Consider the following 26,108-nt stretch of genomic DNA (forward strand, 5'->3'; position numbering starts at 1 on the left):
TTGATCTGCCTAGCTGTTAAAATCAGCACAAAAGGTGACCCAGCCTAGGGCCATTTGGTGAAAGATAGACTATTAGCACAAATAATCAATAAAGAAAAGCATAAAATTAAAATAATAGACCTCTGAAATGTTACTCCTGGGGGGAATGTGTCTCTTTGTTGGTGGGGGGGGGGGAGGTTCCCCACCCTAGAGAGAATTGGCTCAGCTTCCGTGTCTAGAATTTGAGATAATAGTAAAATTTAAAAGCTGCTGATATTATTAGATTTATTTTATTTATTAAGGACAACTATCACATTCACTTAGCAGATTAGAGGGCGTCTAGTTGTCCAGAGTGCCAAATCTCCATGAGGTTGCCCCATCTCACCCTGCCGCTTTACAAAAGCTTCAATTTCAGGAGCATGTACATATTTTGTGTGTGAGAGTGAGATAGAAATCTTACACAGTCTGGTACATATTTTCTGTACCTGTTTGTTCCCTAATTCCAGTAAGAAGTGGAGAATTCATTGGCAGGCAGGCACCTGATTCTGTTGTTTTAGTTATTTATATATATGCACTGTTATTTCATTAAAAAATATCAAAGTAGTTTACAACAAAAAATACATAAAAAACCAGTTTGGAAATGAAACAAAGTCACCTAAAAATAACGTAGCGGTTTCAACATGTATACTACGCAGAAGTATATCTGTTTGCAAATTGAAAAGCCAAAAGTATTGCAACAAGGAGGAAATCTGTCAGCGAAGTCTATGGTTGTCCTTTTTTTTAAGGAAAGAGGGTGGATGGATGGATGGAGAGGGAATTGACCTGCTCATGCCCCTAACAGTAGCCCATAGTGCCTTCAGCACTGTTCTCCAACCCAGTGCCCTCCAAATGCTATGCAGTACAACTCCCATAATCTTTGACCATTGTCCATTCCAACTGGGACTGACATTGAGTGGTAGTCCAAAAAAAATCTGGAGTGCACCAGTTTGGGGAAGGCTGACCTAGAGGTAGGATTAGACTGGGGTAACACATTTGTTCAAGGATGTTTCAAGAAAATGGAAATTGAAAGAGGTACTCTTCCATTCTTCAGCCTGCTCCTTGACACATTTCCCACCTTTTAGCAAAGGAGAGGCAGATGCAAATGTGATACAGAAATAACATTGAAGGAATAATGTTCTTAAAGGCGTGGCAATTCACTCTTCTTCTTTTTGTTGAAGTAGTTGTTTTTCCCACATGTCCCACATGTTTTTTTAAATCTTTATTCATGCATTCAACAAATATTTATATACTGCTTGATTGTAACTAGAACCTCTAACAATTTGTTTGATTCATACTTGGAGAATTTGATTTATTTATAAAGGATAGTTCCAGCTTACAAATAAATAATGGCTACACTGAAGGGGAAGATCATAAGTAAAACATTTAGTTATAATGGAAATTCTGGTTTTTCTGTAGGAAATTCACAGCTGGGTGCCACTATAGTAGATGCATTGGATACCCTCTACATTATGGGCCTTCACGATGAATTCAAAGAAGGGCAGGAGTGGATTGACAATCACCTTGATTTCAGTGTGGTAAGTTGAACTTTTTGTATGTTGTCTGATTTCTTCCTATTTGGAGAAACATAGAATCATATAATTGTAGAGTTGGAAGGGCAGGAAACTTATTAGCTTGATCAAACTTCAAATACTATTCTTCTTTCTAAAATGAAGCCTGAAAAAGAGCTGATTGTGTGTCTTTTGATGACTCACAAACACGGTGTGTAAATTAAAATAAATAAATGAAAGGACCTTTCAACCTTTCCTCACAGGACTTGGTCTCCAGGCTTATCTAAGACATGTTGCTTTAATTAGCTGTCCTCCTTCCCTCAAGGGGGAAAAGGAAATTCTGGATGTAATGGTGGATTTCTGTTCTTCACATGGTAGAAGCCCACCTCATGCTTTTCTTGTCTTTCTACATCCTTGGTACCATACTTTCTTCACTGCAGCTTGTGGGAGACAGAGAAGTTTTTCTTCTTCCAAGTTAGGTTTCTTGGTCCCAGGCTTTTCCTAACAAAACAAAACAAAACAAAACTGAATTCTCTTGCTTTGATGCTCCTAGTTCTTTTGACTAATAGCAGAATAGCTTTTTCAGTTCCACACAGTGTCAGGAGCATGAGGGGAAAGGCCATTCTTCCTCTCTTTTAATAACAGAGAATGTGTTTTCCTGGTCCCAGAGGAGGGGCTTTCTCCCAGCCTAGCTGCCCTCCTTTCTTTTAGGAAGAGAAGTCCAGTGTCTTCAAAGGAAATTTGGGACCTACAACACTGGCAATCACATTTCTATGAAAGAGAGAACATAGCAGGATGCTGGTTTGATGTTCAGCCCCCAAAAGAGACATGAGTAGCTTTTGTGGATGTAACCTCAGAGCCTCTCAAAAATTATAGAGAAATATTGGAGAACAGATGAGGTGCCTGTGGACTGGAGGTGGGCAAATTTTGTCCCTATCTTCTAAAACGGGAAAAAGAGAAGACCTATGTAACTGCTGATGAGTTTGACATCAATACCAGTAAAGGTCCTGGAGCAGATAATTAAACAGTCATTTTGTGAGCACCTAGAAAAGGATGCCGTGATGACTAAGATGCAGCATGGGTTTCTCAGAAACAAGTCATGCCAGATGAATCACCTTTTGTTTTTTGATGCAGGTACAAGCTTGGTAGATCAGGGGAATTATGGAAAGGTAGTGCATCTTGATTTCAGTAAGACTTTTGACAAAGCCCCCTATAACATTCTGGTAAAATGTGGACTGGACAAGGTAACTGTTAGGTGGATTTGTAGCTGGTTGACTGACCAAACCCATAGAGCACTCACTAACAATTCCCCACTATCCTAGAAAAAAGTGAGGTGGCACAGGGGTCTGTCCTGTGTCCAGTGTTGTTCAACATCTTTATGGATCAAGGGAATGCTCATCTAATTTGCAGTTGACACCAAAATGAGAGGGAATAGTTAATGATGGTCAAGACTGAGTTGGGATTCAAGATGACCTTAACAGATGGGGAAACATTGCCCACACTAACAAAATTAATTTCAGCAGGACATAGGTGTAGCTGTAGACTTAGGCAGGAAGAACCAGCTGCACAAATATAAGACTGGAGTACAGTGTCCAGTTCTGGGCACCACAATTTAAGAAGGATATTGACAAGCTGGAATGTGTGCAGAGGGAAGGTGAGCAATGTGATAAAAAGACTGAAAACCAAGCCTTATAAGGAACGGTTGAGGAATATGGGTATGTTTGGCCTGGTAAAGAGCACTGTCAACATGGAAGATGGAGCAAGCTTGTTTTCTCCTGCACAAGATACTAGGGCCCGAACTAATGGATTCAAGTTACAAGAAAGGAGATTCATACTAAACATCAGAAATAACTTTCTGACAGTAAAAGCTGTTCAGTAGTGCAACAGATTCCCATGAGAGGTGGTGGACTCTCTTTACTTGGAGGTTTTAAAGCAAATGTTGGGTGGCCATCTGTCATGTCTTCATGGCAACGGGTTGGACTAGAATGATGACCCTCAGGGTCCTTTCCAACTCTGCAGTTCTGTGTTTCTATGAAAGCTCATCAATCAGAAAGTGAATGACCAACTAGTTAGTTCCTTTCTTTTTTTCATCTCTTGATTAAGAGACTGTGATTTTGAATACTTGGGGCATGGAAAACAAAGTGAGAAAGGATTTTGCTCACATCAGCTCTCTTGCATCTTGGCAGTTAAACTTTCCACAGAAAGTCAGATTTTATATCTTATGAAGAAGATTATATCCCTTGTTTGCTAATGGAAGATTTCAATTAGCCATTGTGTCACAGCCACCCAGGTGGGTCCCAGCTCACGAGAGACCTTACTCCGTTGTAGTTTACTTACAGGAAAAGTTTATTGAAGATAATTGCTTCTTTCACAGTTCAGCATTGTGGCTGTACGTCTGTCACGTTAGACCGCCGAAGTCCCCCTCTGACTCCTCCCCTCCTCCACACCAACTTAATAGCCTGGCTCTAGACCACCTCTTCCTCTCCTTTCTTTTCCGCAGGGTCTTTCTGCCCCCCTGGGTTCTCTCTTTCCGGGATTCGCCTGAGGCTGAATCCTCTGCCGCCTCCTGCCCCCTCCTTCTGGCTTTGGGGCCGGGCTCCTCCTCTGAGCTTTCCCCACTTCCGCGCGCCTCTATGTTTGAACTTGGCGCGCGTACGTTGCTTTTGACCTTTCCTTCGTCCTCTATACTGCCCCCTGTTCCACTCTCTACCCTTTCCGGCTGAACACCTTGCTCCAACCCCCTCTCTCTGTTTTCTCCTGTTCCTCCTCCCTCCGAGAGGCTGACAACTCCACCCCCTTTACTCCGTTCCGGCTGAGACCCCTCTGACAGCGTCTGTGCTTCACTGGGCTTTCTCCCCTCCTTCCCTGACTTTTCACAGCTTCTCTCTTCTCCTGCTTTTCGCCTGATCATGCTAGCTCCCTTTTGGGAATCCTCTGACTCACTGCTTAGGCTCATAGATTCCCTTCGAATTCCGTCATCTTCTTCCTCGTCTCTCTCTCCCTCCTCCCACTCGCTTTCCGTTTCCTCTGCCATCTCCTCACTTCTCCCAGAAACCCTGACATCCATCCCCCCCTCGAAGCCCCCCCTTCCCCCCTCCCGGTCGCTGGGTGCAGGTTGAGGGAAATGTGGTTCTTCCTGGGTCGGTTCAGGATACCGGGTGTCCACGTCAATCTTCTCCTCTGGCAGCTCCGTATACGTGTGTTCGAACTCGGGTTCCCCCCCTGAAGGCATCACAGTCTCTTCCTCCCTCACTGCTTCTCCTGGCGCTGCCTGCCAAGGACCTATCATCCACCTCTGACTCCATACCTCCCTTGGCTGATCCACCCACCAATAAGGGTTCGTCTCTCCCCCCCCCAGGCGGGGATCCCTGGTCGGGCTTGTTTTGGGCGTAGAGCCCTCGGGCGAGGAGAAACCCCCGAACGTGCTGCCCGACAAAGTGGGCGTGAAAAGCCAATCATCAAAATACTCCTCGGGCATGGGTTTGTGCGGAAAAATTGCATGAAACTCCTCCTTCAACAGGGGTTCGTCCAAAGCGTAACCCGGCACCCAGCTATTTGCAGAGACTGGAGTGCCTTCCCTGGCGAGAAAATATTCAACTCCCTCCTCCCCCCATCGTGAATCCAGTATCTCTGTGACCTCATTAAGAGGTTCTGGTCTTGGCGACTCCCCTCTCTCAGGCGCCCTTCTACGTGGCTCTGGAGGTGCTTCTGACTCTTGAAACCTGTGTGGGGCTTTGTAGGGAGTGAGCACCGACCTATGAAAGACCGGGTGCACCCTGGAGCCCTCCGGAAGGGCTAGGCGAAAAGCCACCGGATTGATCTTAGCCTCAACTTGATATGGTCCTAGCTGCCTGTGTTCTAACTTCTTTTTGGCCAACGACCTGGCCGGCATCGCGTGGGCTGCTAACCATACCCAGTCCCCAACCTGAATGTCTTCCCCCGCCCTTCTGTGTTTATCGGCTTGCACCTTATACGCCTGCTTTGCCAGCTCCAAATGTCTCCGCAGCTCCTCGTGCACCTCTTGCAACTCTGCTGCAAACTGGTCGGCATTTTGAGGTCCCCCCCCTTCAGGTGCTGTAAAGCTCGGGAAGGTTCTGGGATGACGTCCATAGTTCGCGAAGAAAGGCGTCACCCCGGTGGATGCGTGCTTCGTGTTGTTGTAGGCGAACTCAGCCATCGGCAGGTAGTCCACCCACGCCGCGGGTCGCTGGTTGGCGTAACACCGTAGGTACTGCTGCATGATCGCGTTGACCCTCTCCGCTTGACCGTTGGTCTGTGGATGCCTCGCCGACGTCAGGTTGATCTTGACGTGCAAGATACCCAGAAGCTTCCGCCAGAAAGTGGAAACAAATTGGCGCCCCCTGTCGGACAAGACGGACTGCGGTAGTCCATGCACTCTGAAGACGTGATCGATGAAGAGCTTTGCGGTCTGTTCTGCCGTCGCCACCTTGGCACAAGGAATGAAGTGCGCCATCTTGGTGAACAAGTCCACAACCACTAACACCGCCGTCTTACCTCTGGAGCTGGGCAGGTCTGTAACAAAGTCCAACGCTACCCTCTCCCACGGTTGCTGCGGTGTCTCCAGCGGTTCTAACAATCCCGCCTGCTTCTGATGCACTGGTTTGGACCTCTGGCAGATATCGCACCTGGCTACGTAGTCCGCCACCTCTCCTCTCATCTGGGGCCACCAAAAGTCCCTTGCCACCAACTCCATCGTCTTCTCTTTGCCGAAATGGCCCGCACTCGGGGCATCGTGCAATTGTTGCAAAACCGTGGCGCGAAGCTCGTCGGTGGGCACGTAAAGGGCGCCCTTGCGAGTCAAAAGTCCATCCTGCAACTGAAACTCATTGTTGTCAGGCGACCCTCTGCGGAGCTCCTCCATCTTGGATTGTGCAAACTGATCCTCTTGCAGCGCGCGTCGCACCGCGTCCAGGTCGACTGCGATGGTAGCGCACGTCCACGCCTGCGGTGCGAAAATGTACTTCGCTGCGATTGGAGCTACTTCCTCCAGGTATTGAGGCTTTCGGGACAGCGCGTCTGCTATAACATTGGAGTCTCCAGGGATGTATTCTATTTTGAAATCGAAATCCGCAAAGAATTCCGCCCAGCGCATGTGTCGTTGGGTTTGCAATTTAGCCGTCCGCCAATACTCCAAGTTCTTGTGATCCGTGCGGACCTGCACCGTGTGCTTGGCTCCTATCAAGAAGTGTCGCCACGCTTTGAAAGCTGCATGAATGGCCAACAACTCCCTGTCCCATATGGTGTAGTTGCGCTCCGTCTTGCTGAGCTTCCGGGAGTAGAATGCACCCGGTCTCCAGTTGCCTTGCGAATCCTCTTGCAAGAGGACGGCCCCAACTGCTCTGTCTGATGCATCTGTCTCTACCCGCATGGGCCTGCCAGGATTCACGTGCAGCAGCTGCTCCTCGGAGGCGAAAAGGCTTTTAAGCTTCCGAAAGGATCGCTCTGCTTGTTCGGTCCAGACGAACTTCTTCTTCTTGGAACTGAGGGTGTCAGTGATTGCCGCCGTCGCGTTTGCAAAACCTTTAATAAACTTGCGATAAAAATTGGCAAAGCCGATGAACCTCTGGACCTCCTTCCGATTTCGAGGGCTTTTCCAGTCCAACAGCGCTTGGACTTTAGTCTTGTCCATGGCCAGTCCCTCGTCGGACAGCTTGTAGCCAAGGAAATCTACCTCTCTCACATCAAACTGGCACTTCTCCAACTTGGCGTACAGCCTGTGGTCCTTCAGCCTCTGCAGAACTTCCTTCACGTCCTTATCGTGATCCTCTGGCGATTCCGAGAAAATCAGGATATCGTCGAGAAAACAGACACACTTCTTGTAGAGGAGACCTGCCAGGACGTGATGCATGAATGCTTGGAAAACATGGCTGCCATTTTGTAGACCGAAGGGCATAACTCTGTATTCGTACGTGCCCAAAGGAGTGAACATGGCCGTCTTCCACTCGTCGCCCTTCCTGATGCGGATGAGGTTGTAAGCTCCACGTAAATCCAGCTTGGTAAAAATCTTCCCCCTCCTGACTGTAGCCAAAAGGTCGTCAATTTTGGGCATGGGGAAGGCCTTGGGCTTAGTTAGTCTGTTTATGAACCGGTAGTCCACAATGAGCCTCTTCTGGGGCGTGTCTTTCTTTTTCACAAAGAAAACAGGACTGCCTCCCGCTGCTTTAGATTCCTGGATGAATCCGCGCTTGAGGTTGTGTTCTATGAACTCCCGAAGCTCTTGCAGCTCGTCTTCCGACATGGAGTACAGCTTGGCAGTTGGCAACTGCGCGCCTGGCACTAAGTCAATCGCGCAGTCGTAAGGTCTGTGAGGCGGCAATTTGTCAGCTTCCTTTTCGCAGAAAACCTCCAAGAACTCCGCGTACTTGTGAGGAACCGCTTGCACCATACTCAGATGCAGCTGCTGTTCGGCTTCTCCTCCTTGATCGGTTTGGATGCAATTCTGGGCGCAATACGATGAACAAAAGGTGATCTGCCTCTGGTACCAAGCAACCGCGGGACTGTGCCTGTCCAGCCAACTCATGCCCAACACGATGGGCGTGTCCGATAAGTGGGTGACATTGAAACTAATAAGCTCTCGATGGTCTCCAATTTGCATCATCATGGGAGGGGTTTGCTGCACCACTTGCCCCCCCAGCAACTTCCTGCCGTCTACCGTGACCACGTTCAGAGGCGTCGTTGCAGGCAGGAGCGCTATGTTATGCTGCTTGACGAACTGTAATCCCACGAAATCGGCGTTGCTTCCCGAATCGATGGTTGTTGGAACCTCGAGAAGTCGCCCATCAGGCAGCTGGAGTGTTGCTGTGAGTAAAACTGCTGGTTTGGGAGGTAAAGGGTCCATGCGCTGCAAGGATGCTGGGGACTTCTCTACAGATCCGCCTGGCTGAGCCCCAGTAGCTCTGCTTCCAGCCAGGCACTGCAGTTTCCCTGAAGCTGCTCCTCTGATTGCACCTCTGCTGTCACAGTTGCTAGTGCTGCAGTGTGCTTCTGGAGCCTCTGGGGGCACTCTTTCGCCATATGGTGTGCACTGTCGCAGATGTAACACTTCCTGGTCCCTCTAGGAGGCTTCGCTTTGGCTGCAGCAGGGATGGGGCTCTGGGATGGCTTTTGAGCCCTAGCACCACCAATCTCCATTGGCTCTTCGCCTTCCCTCCCCATTGGTGAGGGGTGCGCACGGCTGAAATCCCTGTGCACAAAAGGGAGAGCTTTTGCTTGCGCGCGCGCTTGGGGCCCCCCCTCCTCGTGCCACGGACGTCCCTCATGTCGAATTCCTATAGCCAAAGCCCGTTGCACCACGTCTTCCAGGGTCTGGGGTCTGTCCCCCCTTGCGATCTCATCCTTGACGGAGGGGCTCAATCCCTCCCAAAAAAGATCCCTGACCGGTAGACTGTCCTTCGGCCAATCTAAGGCGGTGAGCAATGCAAAAAATTTAGAATGATATTGGCGTACAGTGGCTCTCCCCTGCCTCAGCCCGTGCATCTGCCGGCGCGCAATGTCCTTATCCACAGAGGATTGAAAACAAGCATCCATTGCCTTGATAAACGCATCTGCATTGCGACGGGCTGGTCCATCTTCGCGCCACAGATTGCGTAGCCAAGCCCTGGCCTCCCCATGCAGGTGCGAAACAATAAATCCCACTCTCTCCTCCTCATCTCTAAAATCATGACGGAGTAAATGCAGTGCATACACGACATCTGCCCTGAAGTTGGGATAGTCTTGCAAGTTGCCATTAAAATGCGAAACTAGGGCACCCCCCCTCCTTCCAAGCGCAATGCCCTCCGCTCTGGAGCCCGGGGTCCCCGCCTTGTCCGCATTTTCCCACCTTGCTTGCAAATCCTGGCACGCTTTCTCCAAGTCAGCATTCTTCTTCTGCGAAGCAATGACTGCCGTTGTGAGAGTGGTAATCTGATCCCGGAGTGCAGCCAGCTGTTCCTCAGCACTCATGGCTGCCCCGTTCGTGAGCTTCGCAAAAAAAAATTTTTGCTTTCAGAGGGAGGGGGACTTTCTGTCACAGCCACCCAGGTGGGTCCCAGCTCACGAGAGACCTTACTCCGTTGTAGTTTACTTACAGGAAAAGTTTATTGAAGATAATTGCTTCTTTCACAGTTCAGCATTGTGGCTGTACGTCTGTCACGTTAGACCGCCGAAGTCCCCCTCTGACTCCTCCCCTCCTCCACACCAACTTAATAGCCTGGCTCTAGACCACCTCTTCCTCTCCTTTCTTTTCCGCAGGGTCTTTCTGCCCCCCTGGGTTCTCTCTTTCCGGGATTCGCCTGAGGCTGAATCCTCTGCCGCCTCCTGCCCCCTCCTTCTGGCTTTGGGGCCGGGCTCCTCCTCTGAGCTTTCCCCACTTCCGCGCGCCTCTATGTTTGAACTTGGCGCGCGTACGTTGCTTTTGACCTTTCCTTCGTCCTCTATACTGCCCCCTGTTCCACTCTCTACCCTTTCCGGCTGAACACCTTGCTCCAACCCCCTCTCTCTGTTTTCTCCTGTTCCTCCTCCCTCCGAGAGGCTGACAACTCCACCCCCTTTACTCCGTTCCGGCTGAGACCCCTCTGACAGCGTCTGTGCTTCACTGGGCTTTCTCCCCTCCTTCCCTGACTTTTCACAGCTTCTCTCTTCTCCTGCTTTTCGCCTGATCATGCTAGCTCCCTTTTGGGAATCCTCTGACTCACTGCTAAGGCTCATAGATTCCCTTCGAATTCCGTCATCTTCTTCCTCGTCTCTCTCTCCCTCCTCCCACTCGCTTTCCGTTTCCTCTGCCATCTCCTCACTTCTCCCAGAAACCCTGACACATTGCTTTCAGGTTGTGAAATATTTCTAAAATGCAATTTGTTGTCTCTCCCTATAATAGATAGTTGGAGCTCTTGAAAGTTTTCCTGAATGGAACTTTATGTACCACAGTTGTGAATCCAACAAATTGTACAGATATGACTATAAGGGTTTAATCTCTTATGTAAGAAGGTCATTTTTCACCAAAATAAAAAAACACAATGGCAGCAGTTCATGACTCCTGTTCGCTTCCTCTTAACAATACACCACTGTTGCCTGCAACTTGCACACATCTCTTTTGCCACCTTGCTATTCTTACAAGAGGGTGTGGGAGCTGAATTGTACAGAAAGTTAAAATCATTCATAATAAAGCATGGACGTTTAATGTATATGTGAAACAACACATTTGCACACATTCTTGATGTGAAAGGGCTCCTTAGCCAGAAAACTATACTGTTAATTCGCATAGGAGGTAACACTAACTCCCAAACCTGTTCTGGTAAATGGGTTTATATCTCCAAAGAAACATTTACAGGAATTCATTATTTAAAGCAAGAGGTGCCACCATAGGAACCTTCAGAAAGAAGGATAGGATACATATTTAATTAAAAAATAAATTAACTGTAATAATTTGTGATAAATCTACATACTCTATACTAATATCTAGCTTATATCCATTTTTCTGTCTCAAGAATTCAGAGGTATCTGTCTTTGAAGTCAACATCCGCTTCATTGGTGGCTTGCTTGCAGCCTATTACCTTTCAGGTCAGGAGGTAAGTGAATTATTATATAATCGTGGAAATTTGTGCAACTTTTATATAGTTTTCTTAAAAGGGAACAAAGACTTGTTTTCTTGCTGCTTCAGAGGCCTCACTAATAGGTAGGTAACCACAAACTCATAGCTGTAATCAGGAGTGATATGAATTTCAAAATTCAGTACAAATGCAGAAAATTCAAAATGTGTTGGCCACAGAATCTGTTTTCATTTTATTAAAAAGAGGCATTAAAATGAAATAGCTGGAGCCAAAAGAGATTTGGGGGGGGGGTGCTTTAGTACTGTGGAAACTCATTTCTCTCTAGCAAACTAATAAAATATGTGTGAGGTAGTTTAAGTTGTATATTCAGGTTGCAGAATTTGGCACAGAATTTGCCAATAATTATACAGTAATGGAAGGGACACGGGTGGCGCTGTGGGTAAAACCTCAGTGCCTAGGACTTGCTGATCGTATGGTCGGCGGTTTGAATCCCTGCGGCGGGGTGAGCTCCCGTCGTTCAGTCCCAGCTCCTTCCCACCTAGCAGTTCGAAAGCACTCTTAAGTGCAAGTAGATTAATAGGTACCGCTTTATAGGGGGAAGGTAAACGGCGTTTCTGTGTGCTGCACTGGTGCTGGCTCGCCAGCTGCAGCTTCGTCACGCTGGCCACGTGACCCGGAAGTGTCTTCGGACGGCGCTGGCTCACGGCCTCTTGAGCGAGATGAGCACGCAACCCTAGAGTCGGACACGACTGGCCCGTACGGGCAGGGGTACCTTTACCTTTACCTTTTTATACAGTAATGAGCATTTGTCACCCTGTCCGAAATCAATTGTCAAAATTTGAGGTCTTAGTTTATGGTTTGCAGCAAGGTTTTAATTGCATCTTGAGAGGTGCTCTGGATGCTCCCAACCTCAGAGATCCCAGATGTGTTACATGGAGCAAGGCCTTTTCTGTGGTGGCACCCAGATTATGGATAACTTTTTAGGGAACCTGCAATGCTGTCTTTTAAGTGCCAGCTAAAACGTTTTTTGTTTTTTTTTAAATTGCCCTAGCCTTTCCCAATATTTTATTTTTGTGTATAATTTGTGATCATTTGTATTCATGTTTTTACTAACTATTGAATATGTTTTGTTGTGGTGGTTTTAATTGTTTGTTATGAGCCATTTGGAGCCAATATCAGAATTAGAATGGGATAGAAAAGATTTAAAGTAACCCAACCTGCACTTTTCTGTTCTTACTTGCATAAGGACTTACTTCTAAGAAGATATGTATAAGATTGCACAGAAAAAAATGGACAAGTGCTCAACTTTCTTTCTTGCGTTACAGGTTTTTAAGTTAAAAGCGGTCCAACTTGCAGGAAAACTTATTCCTGCCTTCAATACACCCACAGGGATTCCTTGGGCAATGGTGAATTTGAAAAGGTATGAGATTTGAGGCAAGAGTAAGATTGGAAATCAGGAATAGCAAAAACCTATGTTTGGCCACTGATAGTAGGATGTCTCAATGCCTGCTAAGGGATTTTTCTTCACAAATACCTATATGTGGTGTCTTTGGAGTCTGGTGTTAGCTGTGGTATCATGTTGAGTAGTAGTCAAGTTTGGGGGTGATCCTTTCACTGTTGGTTCTTGAATTATTTCAAGGACACTTTTTCCCTTTGGCTTGTGCTTATCTTCCCCAGTACTCTGTTGCTGATTGGTCTTTGCCTTTAACAGAAATAGATAAATTGCTAAACCTCTTCCTATATAGAACAATACCAGTACCAAATATTTGTATGCATTTACCCTTTAATCTTTCTCTTGTCAGTGGTGTAGGTCGCAACTGGGGCTGGGCATCTGCTGGCAGCAGTATCCTATCTGAGTTTGGCACCCTTCACATGGAATTTGTACACCTGAGCTACTTGACTGGCAACCCTGTCTACTATGATAAGGTTAGTTTTGTGCTCTTTCTGGTGTAATAAAAAGTTTGTAGATATTTATTGACAGTGACTATAAGTAATGTCCTTGTTTTTATTATGTATTCTGTGTTTTTATATTGTGATTTTATGTTGTGAACTGCCCTGAGACCTGCAGATACAAATAATAATAATAATAATAATAATAATAATAATAATAATAATATGCATATATTAAAATGCATAAATCACCAAGGACCATTAATTGATTGACAATTTATAATGAAATTGTATTTAAAAGTCTGCCTAGTTCTTCAAAATTTGTTAGGGCACCAATTTAAACTTGTTTAATTGATGGAAGAGGATTTGATTTACATTCTGTATTGAGACTAAGCTGTGATTACGATTTTTTTTTCTTTTCCATTTAGGTCATGCATATTCGTAAGCTACTTCAAAAAATGGACCGCCCTAATGGGCTTTATCCAAACTACTTGAATCCAAGGACTGGGCGCTGGGGGCAGCGTGAGTACTTCCTCCACATTTATGTCAAATTCAATTATATCTATCCACGCACACATATAAGCGCACATTCACACATAGGCACATTCTGAGACCCATTTCAGACATCGCAGCCCAGACCATGGTTTAGCCTTTGGGAACAAGCTTCATACTCGCACGCTCCTTCCTCCTCTTTCATGTTCTGGTTTCTTGTATCATGTTCCAGCTAATAGTAATAATAGTTCTACCTCCTTCATTGCACAATGACATCAAGCTTTGATTTGGGGAGTTTGACTTCAGTAACTTCCAGGATTATTTACCGTATTTTTTGCTCTATAAGACTCACTTTTTCCCTCCTAAAAAGTAAGGGGAAATGTGTGTGCGTCTTATGGAGCGAATGCAGGCTGCGCAGCTATCCCAGAAGCCAGAACAACAAGAGGGATTGCTGCTTTCACTGCGCAGCGATCCCTCTTGCTGTTCTGGCTTCTGAGATTCACAATATTTTTTTTCTTGTTTTCCTCCTCCAAAAACTAGGTGCGTCTTGTGGTCTGGTGCGTCCTATAGAGAGAAAAATACGGTATATATGCTGCACAATGCAAGCTTCATTTGTTAGTTAATGTAGATAGTTTCACAATCAGAATCAGCTGCTTCAAAGTATCAGATCCCAGCAGCAAGTCCATTAACTAAATTTTAGTAGTTCTTAGTTTCCCGAAGGAATTTCTAAAACACCCATGGAAGTAGAGGGCAATGAGTCTACAGGACACATTCTACTCATGTAAAAACACCAGGCAGGCCCCACAAATAACCCAGAGGTGCATTTTAAATAAAAGGACACATTCTACTCATGTAAAAACACGCTAAATCCCGAACTGTCCGTGGGCCAGATTTAGAAGGCGATTGGGCCAGATCCGGCCCCGGGGCCTTAGTTTGCCTACCTATGGTCTAAACAATTTTTTTGTCTTTTTTCTTCTCTTTCCTTTTTGTAAGTTTTAAAAGTAATAAATATTATTTAAAAAAAAAAAAAAACAATTGCCAAGATGGGAGATGCCCCGCCCCCAATAACCTCATCCTTTCCTGTCAGTGTTGTGGGATGAGCTGTGCTGAGCACTGTGATATTTTATGCACCTGCCATGCCTCTGGGTAAGTCAGCCTGCTGTTTAACCATTTGTGAGACTGCATAGAAATCACAAAGAGGAAAAACTGGTTTACTTACTTCTTTCCAGAGGGGCAGCTGGATTACAACAAAGTGTCTTGTGACGCCTTTAACACATGGTATCATGGCATATGCTTTTGTGGACTTGAGTTCATTTGTTTATACGTGTGAAGTGTTTTTCTCAATTTCATACCTGCAGCTGAAGATTGCAGGTTGCTTACCTGTGACTACAGTTCTTTGGTCACCTGTGCAGTCACATAGCCTACCTCCACCTGCACTCCAGATGCTGCTGTTCTCCTGCTCTTGTTCTGCACTTCCTTATATAGATGCTTCAGTGGTCCAAAAGTAACTGAGCAGGAAAGTGCAAGCCAGGCTCCTTGAGCATGTGCACTGAGGATGGGAGTGGGTTTCCTGCCAGAATGTTTGTTGAACTCTAGAAAATTCTGAACATAGGTCAGTGCAAGGACAGAACCCATATGTGTGGCTGCACAGATAACCACCTGAAAAAACCAGTCACTGATAAGCAACTTTTCTTTTGCCATGAGGTACATGCAGGGTTTTGGTTTTTTAGCAGAAACTCAGGGTAACTGAGTTCCCTTACTCTTTTTAAATTAAATACTTATTTTTTTGTCTTGGGGAGCTGGAACAGATAAACACCCAATGCCTGAGCCAAAAATCCACCTATATTTGTAATCAATAAAGTTGTGGCCATTTCTAACACAGATCATTGTCGGCTTGAGTTTATTAATCACATATTACATTTAGCCACTGCTCCAGGGGAGTGGGGTTGCAGTGGCACTGTGACTGGGTCCGCAATAAATTAACTAACTAACTAACTTTGTGGTGAGTTCTCTCACCGTTTTTTCCAGAAAAAAAAGCACTGGGTACATGTTCTGCATGTGGGGGTAGTTACTTTCTTCAAATCTATCAGTCTGATGGCTTAGTTCACTTTAAAAAGTCTTAAGGTTTTAAAAGATTTCCTTGATGGCAAAAGTTGGCTTGAAAAGAGACCAGCTTTATGCTGCTGTCCCCAGGACACAAACCTCTGAAGAGATCAGAAAAGATTAGTTATCTTAACTTACTCAAGAGAGAACATTAAGCAGTAACATGATCACAGTCCTGGAGAGCTTTCAGTGCAGATATTGTGGCCAAGTAGATAAGCTAAGAGCCAGTTTGCATATACACTGAGTCAGATTATTGATCCACTTGTCCAATTCTGTGTTTTCTGACTGGAATCCAAGGTCTAAGGCAGCTTCCCTGCCTGCCCCACTCAACCTTATTGTGTAAATTGAATGGGAACAGTCAACTAATATAATTTTAATATGGAATGAAATGAAAAGCCCACTTTGCTGTTCCACGATAGGCCCGTTATGTGAAATGCTTCTCAGGTTTCCCAATATGTAATTGTGTGTTCGATCATGGGTCTGGGATTAGGCATTTAAGTTCTTGTGTCAAAAATTCAAAACGTTGCAAAGCTAATCAGTGATGGGAAAAGGAATTCATTTTCCATGTCAGTGGTGTAAGATGAATTGTGATGCAAAATAAGTTATTTTTAGTATACCAAATTCTTAAACCACAGATAGATGGAGACGATTTTTAAAACAGTTGCTTTTCCAGACTTAAGGGTTATTTCCAGCTAGGTTTTACAAAATCAGTCCTGTTCATTCATTTCACTGAATCTACTTTGAGTATGAGTAATATTGGATATAACTCTATGGAGTTTGCCCATGCAAATCTAGGTAGTACTGCGCATACCAAATTTTACCCTCTTTCTCCTTCTTGGTTGCAGATCACACTTCCATGGGTGGATTGGGAGACAGTTTCTACGAGTACTTGCTGAAAGCATGGTTGATGTCAGATAAGATGGACATGGAGGCAAGGAAAATGTATGATGATGCTATCGAGGTGATTATAGTGCATTGATTTCCCCCCTTCCCCACATAGACAATGAGAACGTCAATTTTAAAAATGTTTCTCCCCTTAAAATGCAAATGATTATTTTGTTTCTAACTCTTTTTAGGGCAGCAAGATATACAATATGTACAGATACACTATCTTGATTCAGTTCTGAAGCTGGTGTTATAAAACTGTGGCGCTCCCCATTTTGACAGTTTGCTAGCTGCATATTATGGACTAACGGGCGTTTGATAACCCTAACCCACCGCACCACTCGAACCTGTTTTTGCAGACTCAGGCAGGCAACAAAAGCAGGTTTATTAAGCACTTGGCTGTAGCCAGAATTCTGCATTTGGTAGACCAGAAGTTGTGCAGACCTGCAGTAAGCACCATATTTACACAACTGTGTAAATGCTGTGAAAACCTAAGAACTGGATTGTGATTCCTCACCCTGAATTGTTTCAGCGGTATTGTAACTGAACAAATACTGGCTGACATTCTGGATCAGACTTCCTGGACTTGTCCTCTACATGTTGCATGTGAGCAAAATATTGCAGTTCTTTAGATTCCGACCATCACTGCAGTGTCAGAGTAGCTGTTGAACTGGAAACCTCTGAAAAGTGTCATTTGCCAATATTAGCATTAAAAGTTGACAGAAGGAAACGCCAGCCTTTACTGAGCACTGCTTCCTTCTACTATGACTAATTAAAAACAACCTTTACATTGTAAGTAAAACACAGACCTGCTTCCAGAACTTCAACATCCACATGGAAATGCCCTCCCAGCTTAGAGTTTTATAAATTTTGTGAGCAGAGGACTGTTCTTGAGCCATGATTTTCAACCAACCCCTTGCTCAAATAGGTTACCTTTTCTTAGTGAAGTTCCTGATTCTGGTACCCTACCTTTAACTCTAAGTAGGTTTCATGAATATGCTTGCTTTTAAAAGAGAGAATACCACCCACTGGTCTATGTCGCTTTTTGTGTATGTAAAAATCAGTGGTCTTGTAAAAAGCGATGGAAAGTTACCTCTCTCTCTCTCTCCGTATGGATTTGCACTCTTGCCAGTAAATGTCCAATAATCTTGATTTGTTGAATTTCCCTTGAAGTAAGAAGCCAGGAAAGTTTTTAAGCAGAGGTTGAACCATCATCTGTCATGTATGATCTAGTTGAGATTCTCCTCTAACTCTACAGTTCTTTAAGGTGCTACTGGAAGAATTTTTTTTTCTTTTATTTTGTTTTGACTATGGCAGACCAACACGGCTACCTACCTGTAACTGGATCTACAGTTCTGTGATTCTATTATTCTAAGCTGGAGTTTGTCTTACAGCAGCTTGTATGCTACTCCAAATCCCATGTAATGTGCAAAGGGCTCATGTCAGTATTTGTGATGGTGTTTCCGTGTGCTGCTCTGTTTTCGCCAGAAGTGGCTTAGTCATGCCAGCCACATGACCCGGAAAAACTGTCTGCGAACAAATGTCGGCTCCCTCGGCCAGTAAAGCGAGATGAGCGCTGCAACCCCAGAGTCGTTCACGACTGGACTTAACTGTCAGGGGTCCTTTACCTTTTATTTACACACCCCCCTCCGAAAAACAAACCCACACCTCCAGTGTAATAGCGCTGTCTCTGGAGAAGAGGGGAGGAGAATGAAAGTGTAACTCGCTAAGCTATGCCTCTGCTCTTCTCCTCACCCTCACCTCTAGTTTTGTGGGAAATGATGATGCAGGATAAATGCTTAATTCCCACCATGCATGACAGAGCAGGAACTAGGTAACATCTTTCTACTCTCTCTCCCTCCCTTAACAAAGAGGTAAGTAGCTACTTAACTCCTGTCCTGTTCAGGACTCCTATCCTGTAAGTTTATCATTGTTATTCATTGGTACCCAACTATGTGGTTCTTTGGGTGTTTTGCAAAGACTTGCTTGGAAATACACACACACACACACACACACACACACACACACACACACGTGTGTTTGTTAAAATTAATGCAAAGCATAAAGGATGCACTTGGAATAGTGAATATTTTGAATATTTGAAATAATATTTGAAATAACTTTTCTGTTTCTTCTTATAGGCCATAGAGAAGCATCTTATCAGAAAGTCCAATGGAGGCCTAACTTTTATTGGCGAGTGGAAAAATGGGCACCTTGAGAGAAAAATGGGCCATCTCACATGTTTTGCTGGAGGATTGTTTGCTCTTGGAGCAGATGGTTCCCGAGATGATAAGGCTGGACACTACCTACAGCTTGGAGCAGAAATTGCACATACGTGTCATGAATCATATGACAGGACAAGTAGGTATCCTTTCCTGTCTTAAGTTCTGGGTGGCTTTTTTCCTTAATACTTGCTAATGGTAATGTGGCTGAATTTGGAGCAATTTTGAAAGTACTGTACATGAAAATGGGGAGAAAATATACTGTGTAAGAGATTTTTTTTTTAGCTCATGCCCTTTGAGTTTGAATGGCGAATGTGCATTTAATGATGTGTGCATTTAAACTTTGTTTTGCCAAGAGAGAAAGCTGCATAAAAGCACCATCAGTCCTTAGTAGTCATGAATTGTGTGAAAGCTAGAAAAGGAGGTTATTAAATTACACAATAAAATCTGGTAACAGTGCAAACCAGTAGGAGTATTCTTACTGTTAGCTTCAAACAATTTAACTGGATTAGGAACATAAAACTATATGCTATGCATCTTTGTAAGCTGAGAAATTATCTATATCTGAGTTCATTTTAACTGTATTTTCATTGAAGCTAGTAGCAAAATCTAGATTATCCAAAACTGTGTTTTGCATTTACCATGCCTAGGAAAAAAATGAAGCCTGCATTTCCTGGAGTCTTAACACTTGTTATGACTTGCTCATAATTACAGTACATAACACTCTGCCATTTATCCTCAGAAATAAAATATGTTTTTGCCATAGTTATCTCTATGAGAAGCAGCCTTTAATAACTTGATCTACTTAGATTTCATGATTCAGTTTAAGAGCTATAGATGTCAGTTTCATAATTTTGCAGTAACCTCAAATTTATTTCCTTTTTACAGCAGGTTTAAAACAAGCTTCTTGAGTAGTGAATTCTGTATTCTTAGTAAATGAATCATATAGTTGTTCTGTGTATTCAGTATTAATTCTACAACTGTGTGCACATTCATTATTCTTTCAGTGGGTTTTAGGGTGTTCTCACACTACAAAAGGCCTGGACAAATTTCTAAGAACTGTTCCAAGTGCTAGTAAGCACAAAGTACCTGTGAGCGTTAAAAACAAACATAGAGTAATGTATGTCATTAGCATATTTGATATAGAATTTCCATTAAAAGTTTTTTTTTCATGCTTTTTATTAGTTTTCTTACTTGCTAAACACATACAATAAAGTAATCAAAATAATAAAATGGTGACAACAACAAACACCAAAAAACCCCAAGAAACATACAACCATAAATCCATAAGTTCTTACACATGGACTTATGTCATCATATTCTTTATTCCCAATTCCTTTTCTTCTCTGACAAGACTTCCATCTTCCTCAAAGCGGGTCTGTTTTATCTATTTGTTAAACTGCTTCTTTTATCATTTCATCATTTCTGCTGTTTTCCACATACTATAATTATAATCCATATTATGGTTTGTGAAAATTAATCAAAGCAAATCCGGGTTTTGACTTGGGGACACTTTTTTTAAAGTAATCTCTATAAATTCCCCATTCCTTTTGGAACTTTTGGTTGGGCTGTCTCCTAATTTTCTCTGTCATTTTTGCCAATTTCCATAAATAATTAAACCATTAAATGTTTCTCCCCCTCCACCTCTTTCCTTTGCAGCATTAAAACTGGGTCCTGAAGCTTTCAAATTTGATGGTGGCGTGGAGGCCGTAGCAGTACGGCAAAATGAAAAATACTACATTTTAAGACCAGAGGTGATAGAGACGTATTGGTATATGTGGCGATTCACACATGATCCGAAATACAGGCAGTGGGGCTGGGAGGCAGCACAGGTAACAACAGAAAGCTTTTCTGTGTGGAAGTCAAAATGTTTACTGGCAACCTCTCACTGATGAAGTGTGATGAATAGTGTGTTGCTGCATAGCTGTTTGTTTCACAAGCGGAGACATAAATGCACATATAGGAGAAATGACAAATAGCAGCACATAGAAACATATATCCAAGCATATAGAAGAACAACCTTTGTTGAAGCAGAACCAGCATGGCTTCCGTAAGGGCAAGTCCTGTCTCATGAACCCATTGGAGTTCTTTGAGAGTGTCAACAACCATATGGCTGTTTTATTGGCTGGTTTTTTTGTAAATGCTAAACAATGAAGACAGAAGGCAGCACATGAGACCAGTATTTGTTTCTCTTTTGTCTCCCTTTGTAGCCCCCCCCCCAAAGCCCCTAGAAAATTGGGGTAGGCTCTCCTGAACAGTGTGGGTTGCAGTGGGAAGAGATAATCATATGAAATCAAACAGAAGCACCTTGCATGAACCATCTTCACGTTGCATGCTTTATGCAACAAAGCTTTGATTAGTATTCTAGGGCAATCAAATGTAGTAGCATAAATGAAGTACTAGTGAAATAATTAAGAGGAGCAAGAGTCATATTATGTTGTTGCTGATTTTAAAAACAGTCCTCTACAAAAAAAAAATTAACAGGAGTTTGGGAATTCCATATTTTTAATGTCCTGCAAGAACAGATTAACGGACATTTTGACTATAATATTTCACCTATTGTTTTCCCGCATACAACTCCCTCAGCTACCAAATTGTTCTCTTTTTTGTCTTAACTGTGAATACCCAGTGTTAGGTCTTGTTTGTCCCTTGCTGTCTTCATCACTATATGGTTAGGTAGGATTCCACTGTTTCGCAACGGAATGTGTTAACTAGATTCAGCAGTGAAGAAGTGTCTAGTAGAACACTCATTCTGTTTCCCCCACGCCCCATATAGGCCATTGACAAGTACTGCCGAGTGAGTGGTGGATTTTCCGGGGTCAAGGATGTCTACTCTTCAGCTCCTACATATGATGATGTGCAGCAAAGCTTCTTCCTTGCTGAAACACTAAAGTAAGCAGATTTTTCTTCTTGATAATTTTCTTGGAATTGTGGTGGTCCTAAGAGGCTACTCAGTGCTTATAGAATTGTTGCCTATTTCATTATTGTTTTCTTAGGTAAATTGCAATTTTTTTTGTAAACCACACTGGAATCTATTTTGATGAATGGCAAAAAAAATAATGAATGGTTGAGGGCAACCAAAATGGTCAAAGGCCTGGAAACGATGCCTTATGAGGAACGGCTAAGGGAGCTGGGCATGTTTAGCCTGGAGAAGAGGAGGTTAAGGGGTGATATGATAGCCATGTTCAAATATATAAAAGGATGTCACATAGAGGAGGGAGAAAGGTTGTTTTCTGCTGCTCCAGAGAAGCGGACGCGGAGCAATGGATCCAAACTACAAGAAAAAAGATTACATCTAAACATTAGGAAGAACTTCCTGACAGTAAGAGCTGTTCGACAGTGGAATTTGCTGCCAAGGAGTGTGGTGGAGTCTCCTTCTTTGGAGGTCTTTAAGCAGAGGCTTGACAACCATATGTCAGGAGTGCTCTGATGGCGTTTCCTGCTTGGCAGGGGGTTGGACTCGATGGCCCTTGTGGTCTCTTCCAACTCTATGATTCTATGATTCTATGAATATAAATGTTTTAAATCAATGTAACAAATTGGAGTCAACAAATGAGCTGTTGTTGGGATGAATGGCAGAGGTACACCCACCAGAATGTAAGATGTAAGCACAAAGACCACCACAGTGTACCTAACATGTAATAGAAAGGGTATCAAAATACATAATAAGTATTAGTGACAAGACAAATGTGGTGTTTCTGTGATCCTGAAGGTTTGCAATATTGACCTTGTTACTAATTATCATTTACACTATTATATAGTGTATATTATATAGTTTCTGAGTCCTTATTTTAAGAGGTTGTCTTCTGTAGCACACGTTTACATCTTGTTTACTGGTGGATATTTTAGTGTCAGGCTATAGGTGTGTTTTACCAGGAATTTGTTTTTGTTTTCTATTGACTGGATTTAAACATCACACTAAAGGTTGGCTTGGCTCAGACAAACCATAATTAACATCAACCACAGCTGATTAATGCTTGGTTGGGTCAGAATAACAAACCATGGTTAATCAAGCACGGAAGTAAAAGCTTCCAAACTTTGTATTCGCATCATGTTGCTACATCATGATTTAGCATGGCATTTGTTTTCTTTTCTACTACAATGCAAAAATAAATTACAAATGCTATTTACCCTGCCAATGGTTACCCAAGGGGAAATGGTGTTTAGTCAAGGCAGTATTTTTGAGATTGTTGTGTATTTTACATAAATGTCAAGGCCTTATGGATTTTTTCACATATGCAGAGAGGGAGTAGTTATGAAATATAGTGGTAGACTTTTTTTTTTTTTAAAAAAAAAAAGGTTGTGGGGACGATTCCCATTGGCAATAAATGAGGCTCTTGTGTACTGTACTGCACTTAATTACTCACCAAGACACCTTATGTTTTTCCATATTCTGGAAGGCTGCATGAAACACACAGTGTTTGGAGAGACTATCTCTTCTCCAGCCTGTTTCAAACTACTTTTTCTGCCTTTTATGAACAAATGTGTTGAGGGGTGTGTGTGTGACAAAATGGGTCTTTGTCCGCCTAGTTTCAGCCCTTCCCTGCCCACTTACCCTGGTAGAAAGCCCCATTGATTTCACAGCAATGTACTTCTGAGTAGACATGGTTAGGATTGCACTGTAAATTTAAAGATTACAGAGTTCCTTGGCACATTAATTGGATTATAAACAAACAAACCTGCAGAACTACATTATTGAATAACGTGTTTACCCCAGTGTTGTTAACTTCAGAGATTAGGAAATAATCATGACTTGAAAGCCATTATTCTGAGTGAAGAGTTCTGAGAAATATTTTAGTCTACAGCTAATGTGTCCCTGGCTTGAATACTCAGATCATTTTGGCTTTCTGAGCTGGGTCTTAACGATTTGTTCTTTGAGTCTTCTAAATAAATACTTTCTGGGTGGAAGCATATATTATCAGATAACGTCTCTTAGAGGTCTGAAAATAAAAGGACTCAGTTTATGGGTGTGACTTACAGGCCAACATGACACTTTTCACTAAGGCTAATGAGCACCAGGCTAACATTTCACTACAGCCAAATGGAATTTGTTCATAACACTTCAGTCTTGAAAATGCAGTGAAAATCCAGTTATTTCAAAGAGAACACTTCTGGCAATCATGGCAGTGTTATTAATTTTGGTGGATAAAATCTAAATCATAAGGTTGAGATTATTATTTTTAAAAGTATTTGAACAAGAACTAGATAATTAATCCATTAAAAACATTTTGATCCATTATAAAATGCACAGTTAATTGAGCAGAAGAGTTAAAATAACCATCATAATTTTTTTAAAGCAAGTACCGTATTTTTCGCCCTATAGGACGCACTTTTTCCCCTCCAAAAATGAAGGGGAAATCTGTTTGCGTCCTATGGGGCGAATGCAGGCTTTCGCTCTCCAGGCTTCAGGAAGCTATCAGCAAGCCTGGGGAGCCTGCAGGAGTTCCCGCAGGGCTCCCTAGGCTGCAGATAGCAGCCTGCTGCCCGGAGCGCGGGGCACGCTGAAGCCACGGCTGGGGGGGGGGATAATTTTTTTTCCTTACCCCCCCCCCCAAAAAAAACTAGGTGGGTCCTATGGGCTGGTGCGTCCTATAGGGCGAAAAATATGGTACTTATTTTAAAAAGTGGATGGTGAGAAGCATTCCGTCCTATATGAGATACGGGGGACTGTTTCTTTTATGATAGCACCCACTCTGATTACATTCCTGCTTCATTTAAAGCAATAATATTTTCTCTTTCAGAACAGTTGTTGCAGATCGTATGCAAATTATAGAATTTATAGAATTTCAGTTGATTAATGATCTGCTACAACTTCTTTAATGGGTGATACTTTAAACCGTAAAGTCCATAATTTTTCTGAGGTTATCTAGGTTAGACCAGACATGGTGACAAACCTTCTGTCGCTCATTCCAACTTGTTTTCTCTCTCTACCTTGACAGGTATTTGTATCTGCTGTTCTCCAATGATGATCTCCTACCTTTGGATCACTGGGTTTTTAACACAGAAGCTCACCCCTTGCCTGTTTTACATCTAGCCAACACAACACTTTCAGGAAATCATGCATATCGATAGAAACTATTCCAGGACAAGGACAAAATACTTCGTTTTAGCTGTGTTTTGTTTACATGGACCACTTCAGACTTAAGGCTTGAAAGAAGACTGGCATTGTTTAATTAATGAATAACTTTGGATGAAGAGAGGATCAAAACTGCACTCTTAAACATGTACATAAATTTAAAAATTCCATTTTATACATGACCAAAACTGTCGAGTGCAGTGTGTGTCAGCGAAAAGACCTTGTATATTTGCAACTGAGAAGGTGGAGCATGGTGTTTTTAACAATTCAAAGCCTATCGGAACATGTTTCCTGCCCTGTGACAGGAGTGAAGTGGAACTGCTACTACTGACCTTCGTAGCGAGCGATCTCCTGCCCAGATGATGTGGATTTCTGATATTATGTCATTTGGTTTTTCTTTCGATGATGGCATGACTGAAACAATGACAGGCAACAAAAGTGCACTAATAGCACCTAGAGCTGAAATTCCTCTACTCCTGTTTAGAATTTTCTACTTTTCATCAGTCTGTCCAGACTGGCAGCCATTCCCAGTGCCTCTCAGACCCTTGCCTATTTTTATTATTATTGTTATTAATAATATTGATCAATCATTTGTTCTTGTAGTATTGTTCATCAGTAAATGAGATATGAAACGGAACAGCAACTTCTCTCGGTTTTCCTTTTAGGATTTGGGAAGCTCCATTCACTGCAGCGTTGCTTCTTATGCTATGACAAAACTGCCCAATGCATCTGCCACTTGGTCAAGATTCCCTTCAATTAAGTTGCAATAACTCAACATTTGTCTATGAAGCCTGGAGTTTCATTAAACTCTCACTTTTTTATTTGTATATTATTCAGAAATGGAAGAACTGTTCTGTAAGAGATGCTTTTACACGTCCTCTGAGTAAGACTGTTACCTGGGTATAATGGTGCTTGGTTTTTGGATCTTTTGGTACAGCGGGAATGTGAGGATGAGTTTGTCAGCCTTCACTTACATAATAGAAATCCTACCACTTGATTTCTAAGTAACTGGAAACATAACACTTACTGGTGTGTACATGATAGTGGACAGCAGATCAACAGAAATGTTTGTGTGAGTTTTACTTTGCAATGCTTCCTTGTCATTACTAAATGCAATTGATAACAATTTGGGTTAGAAATGGCTCCTTTCCTGTCAGGTCCCCCACGCCAGTTCAGTTAAAAGAGAATCATTAAGTATTTGGGGGGGCGGGGGTTAGTTGGATATTTAAATATTTTGTATGAATATTTTTCATGTACATTGGAATCTGATTTCCTGGTGAATGCAGATTACAAGCATTTATTTTTGTTGGTATGCATCCCTTTTAAAGAGTGCTGAATTCCAAAAATGTTGACCAAGTTATCCCACTGG

The 26,108-nt window shown here is 43.1% G+C and overlaps 1 protein-coding gene across 1 annotated transcript in view; it reads left to right on the top strand.

The window, feature by feature from the left end:
• Positions 1 to 25,376, top strand: part of MAN1A2 (mannosidase alpha class 1A member 2) — a 43,031-nt gene extending 17,655 nt beyond the window's left edge. Inside the window, exons 4-13 of the mRNA XM_081845128.1 lie at positions 1,435 to 1,553; positions 11,009 to 11,089; positions 12,397 to 12,491; positions 12,874 to 12,997; positions 13,390 to 13,483; positions 16,402 to 16,517; positions 18,583 to 18,802; positions 20,323 to 20,495; positions 21,440 to 21,555; positions 24,603 to 25,376. Of these exons, the coding sequence (XP_081701254.1) occupies positions 1,435 to 1,553; positions 11,009 to 11,089; positions 12,397 to 12,491; positions 12,874 to 12,997; positions 13,390 to 13,483; positions 16,402 to 16,517; positions 18,583 to 18,802; positions 20,323 to 20,495; positions 21,440 to 21,555; positions 24,603 to 24,735 (1,271 nt within the window). The 3' untranslated portion in view covers positions 24,736 to 25,376. The remainder of the gene's footprint in view (positions 1 to 1,434; positions 1,554 to 11,008; positions 11,090 to 12,396; positions 12,492 to 12,873; positions 12,998 to 13,389; positions 13,484 to 16,401; positions 16,518 to 18,582; positions 18,803 to 20,322; positions 20,496 to 21,439; positions 21,556 to 24,602) is intronic.
• The last annotated feature ends 732 nt before the right edge of the window (positions 25,377 to 26,108 follow it).

The sequence above is a fragment of the Podarcis erhardii genome (genome assembly GCF_964252035.2).
Source record: "Podarcis erhardii genome assembly, chromosome: 17".
Lineage (NCBI taxonomy): Eukaryota > Metazoa > Chordata > Lepidosauria > Squamata > Lacertidae > Podarcis > Podarcis erhardii.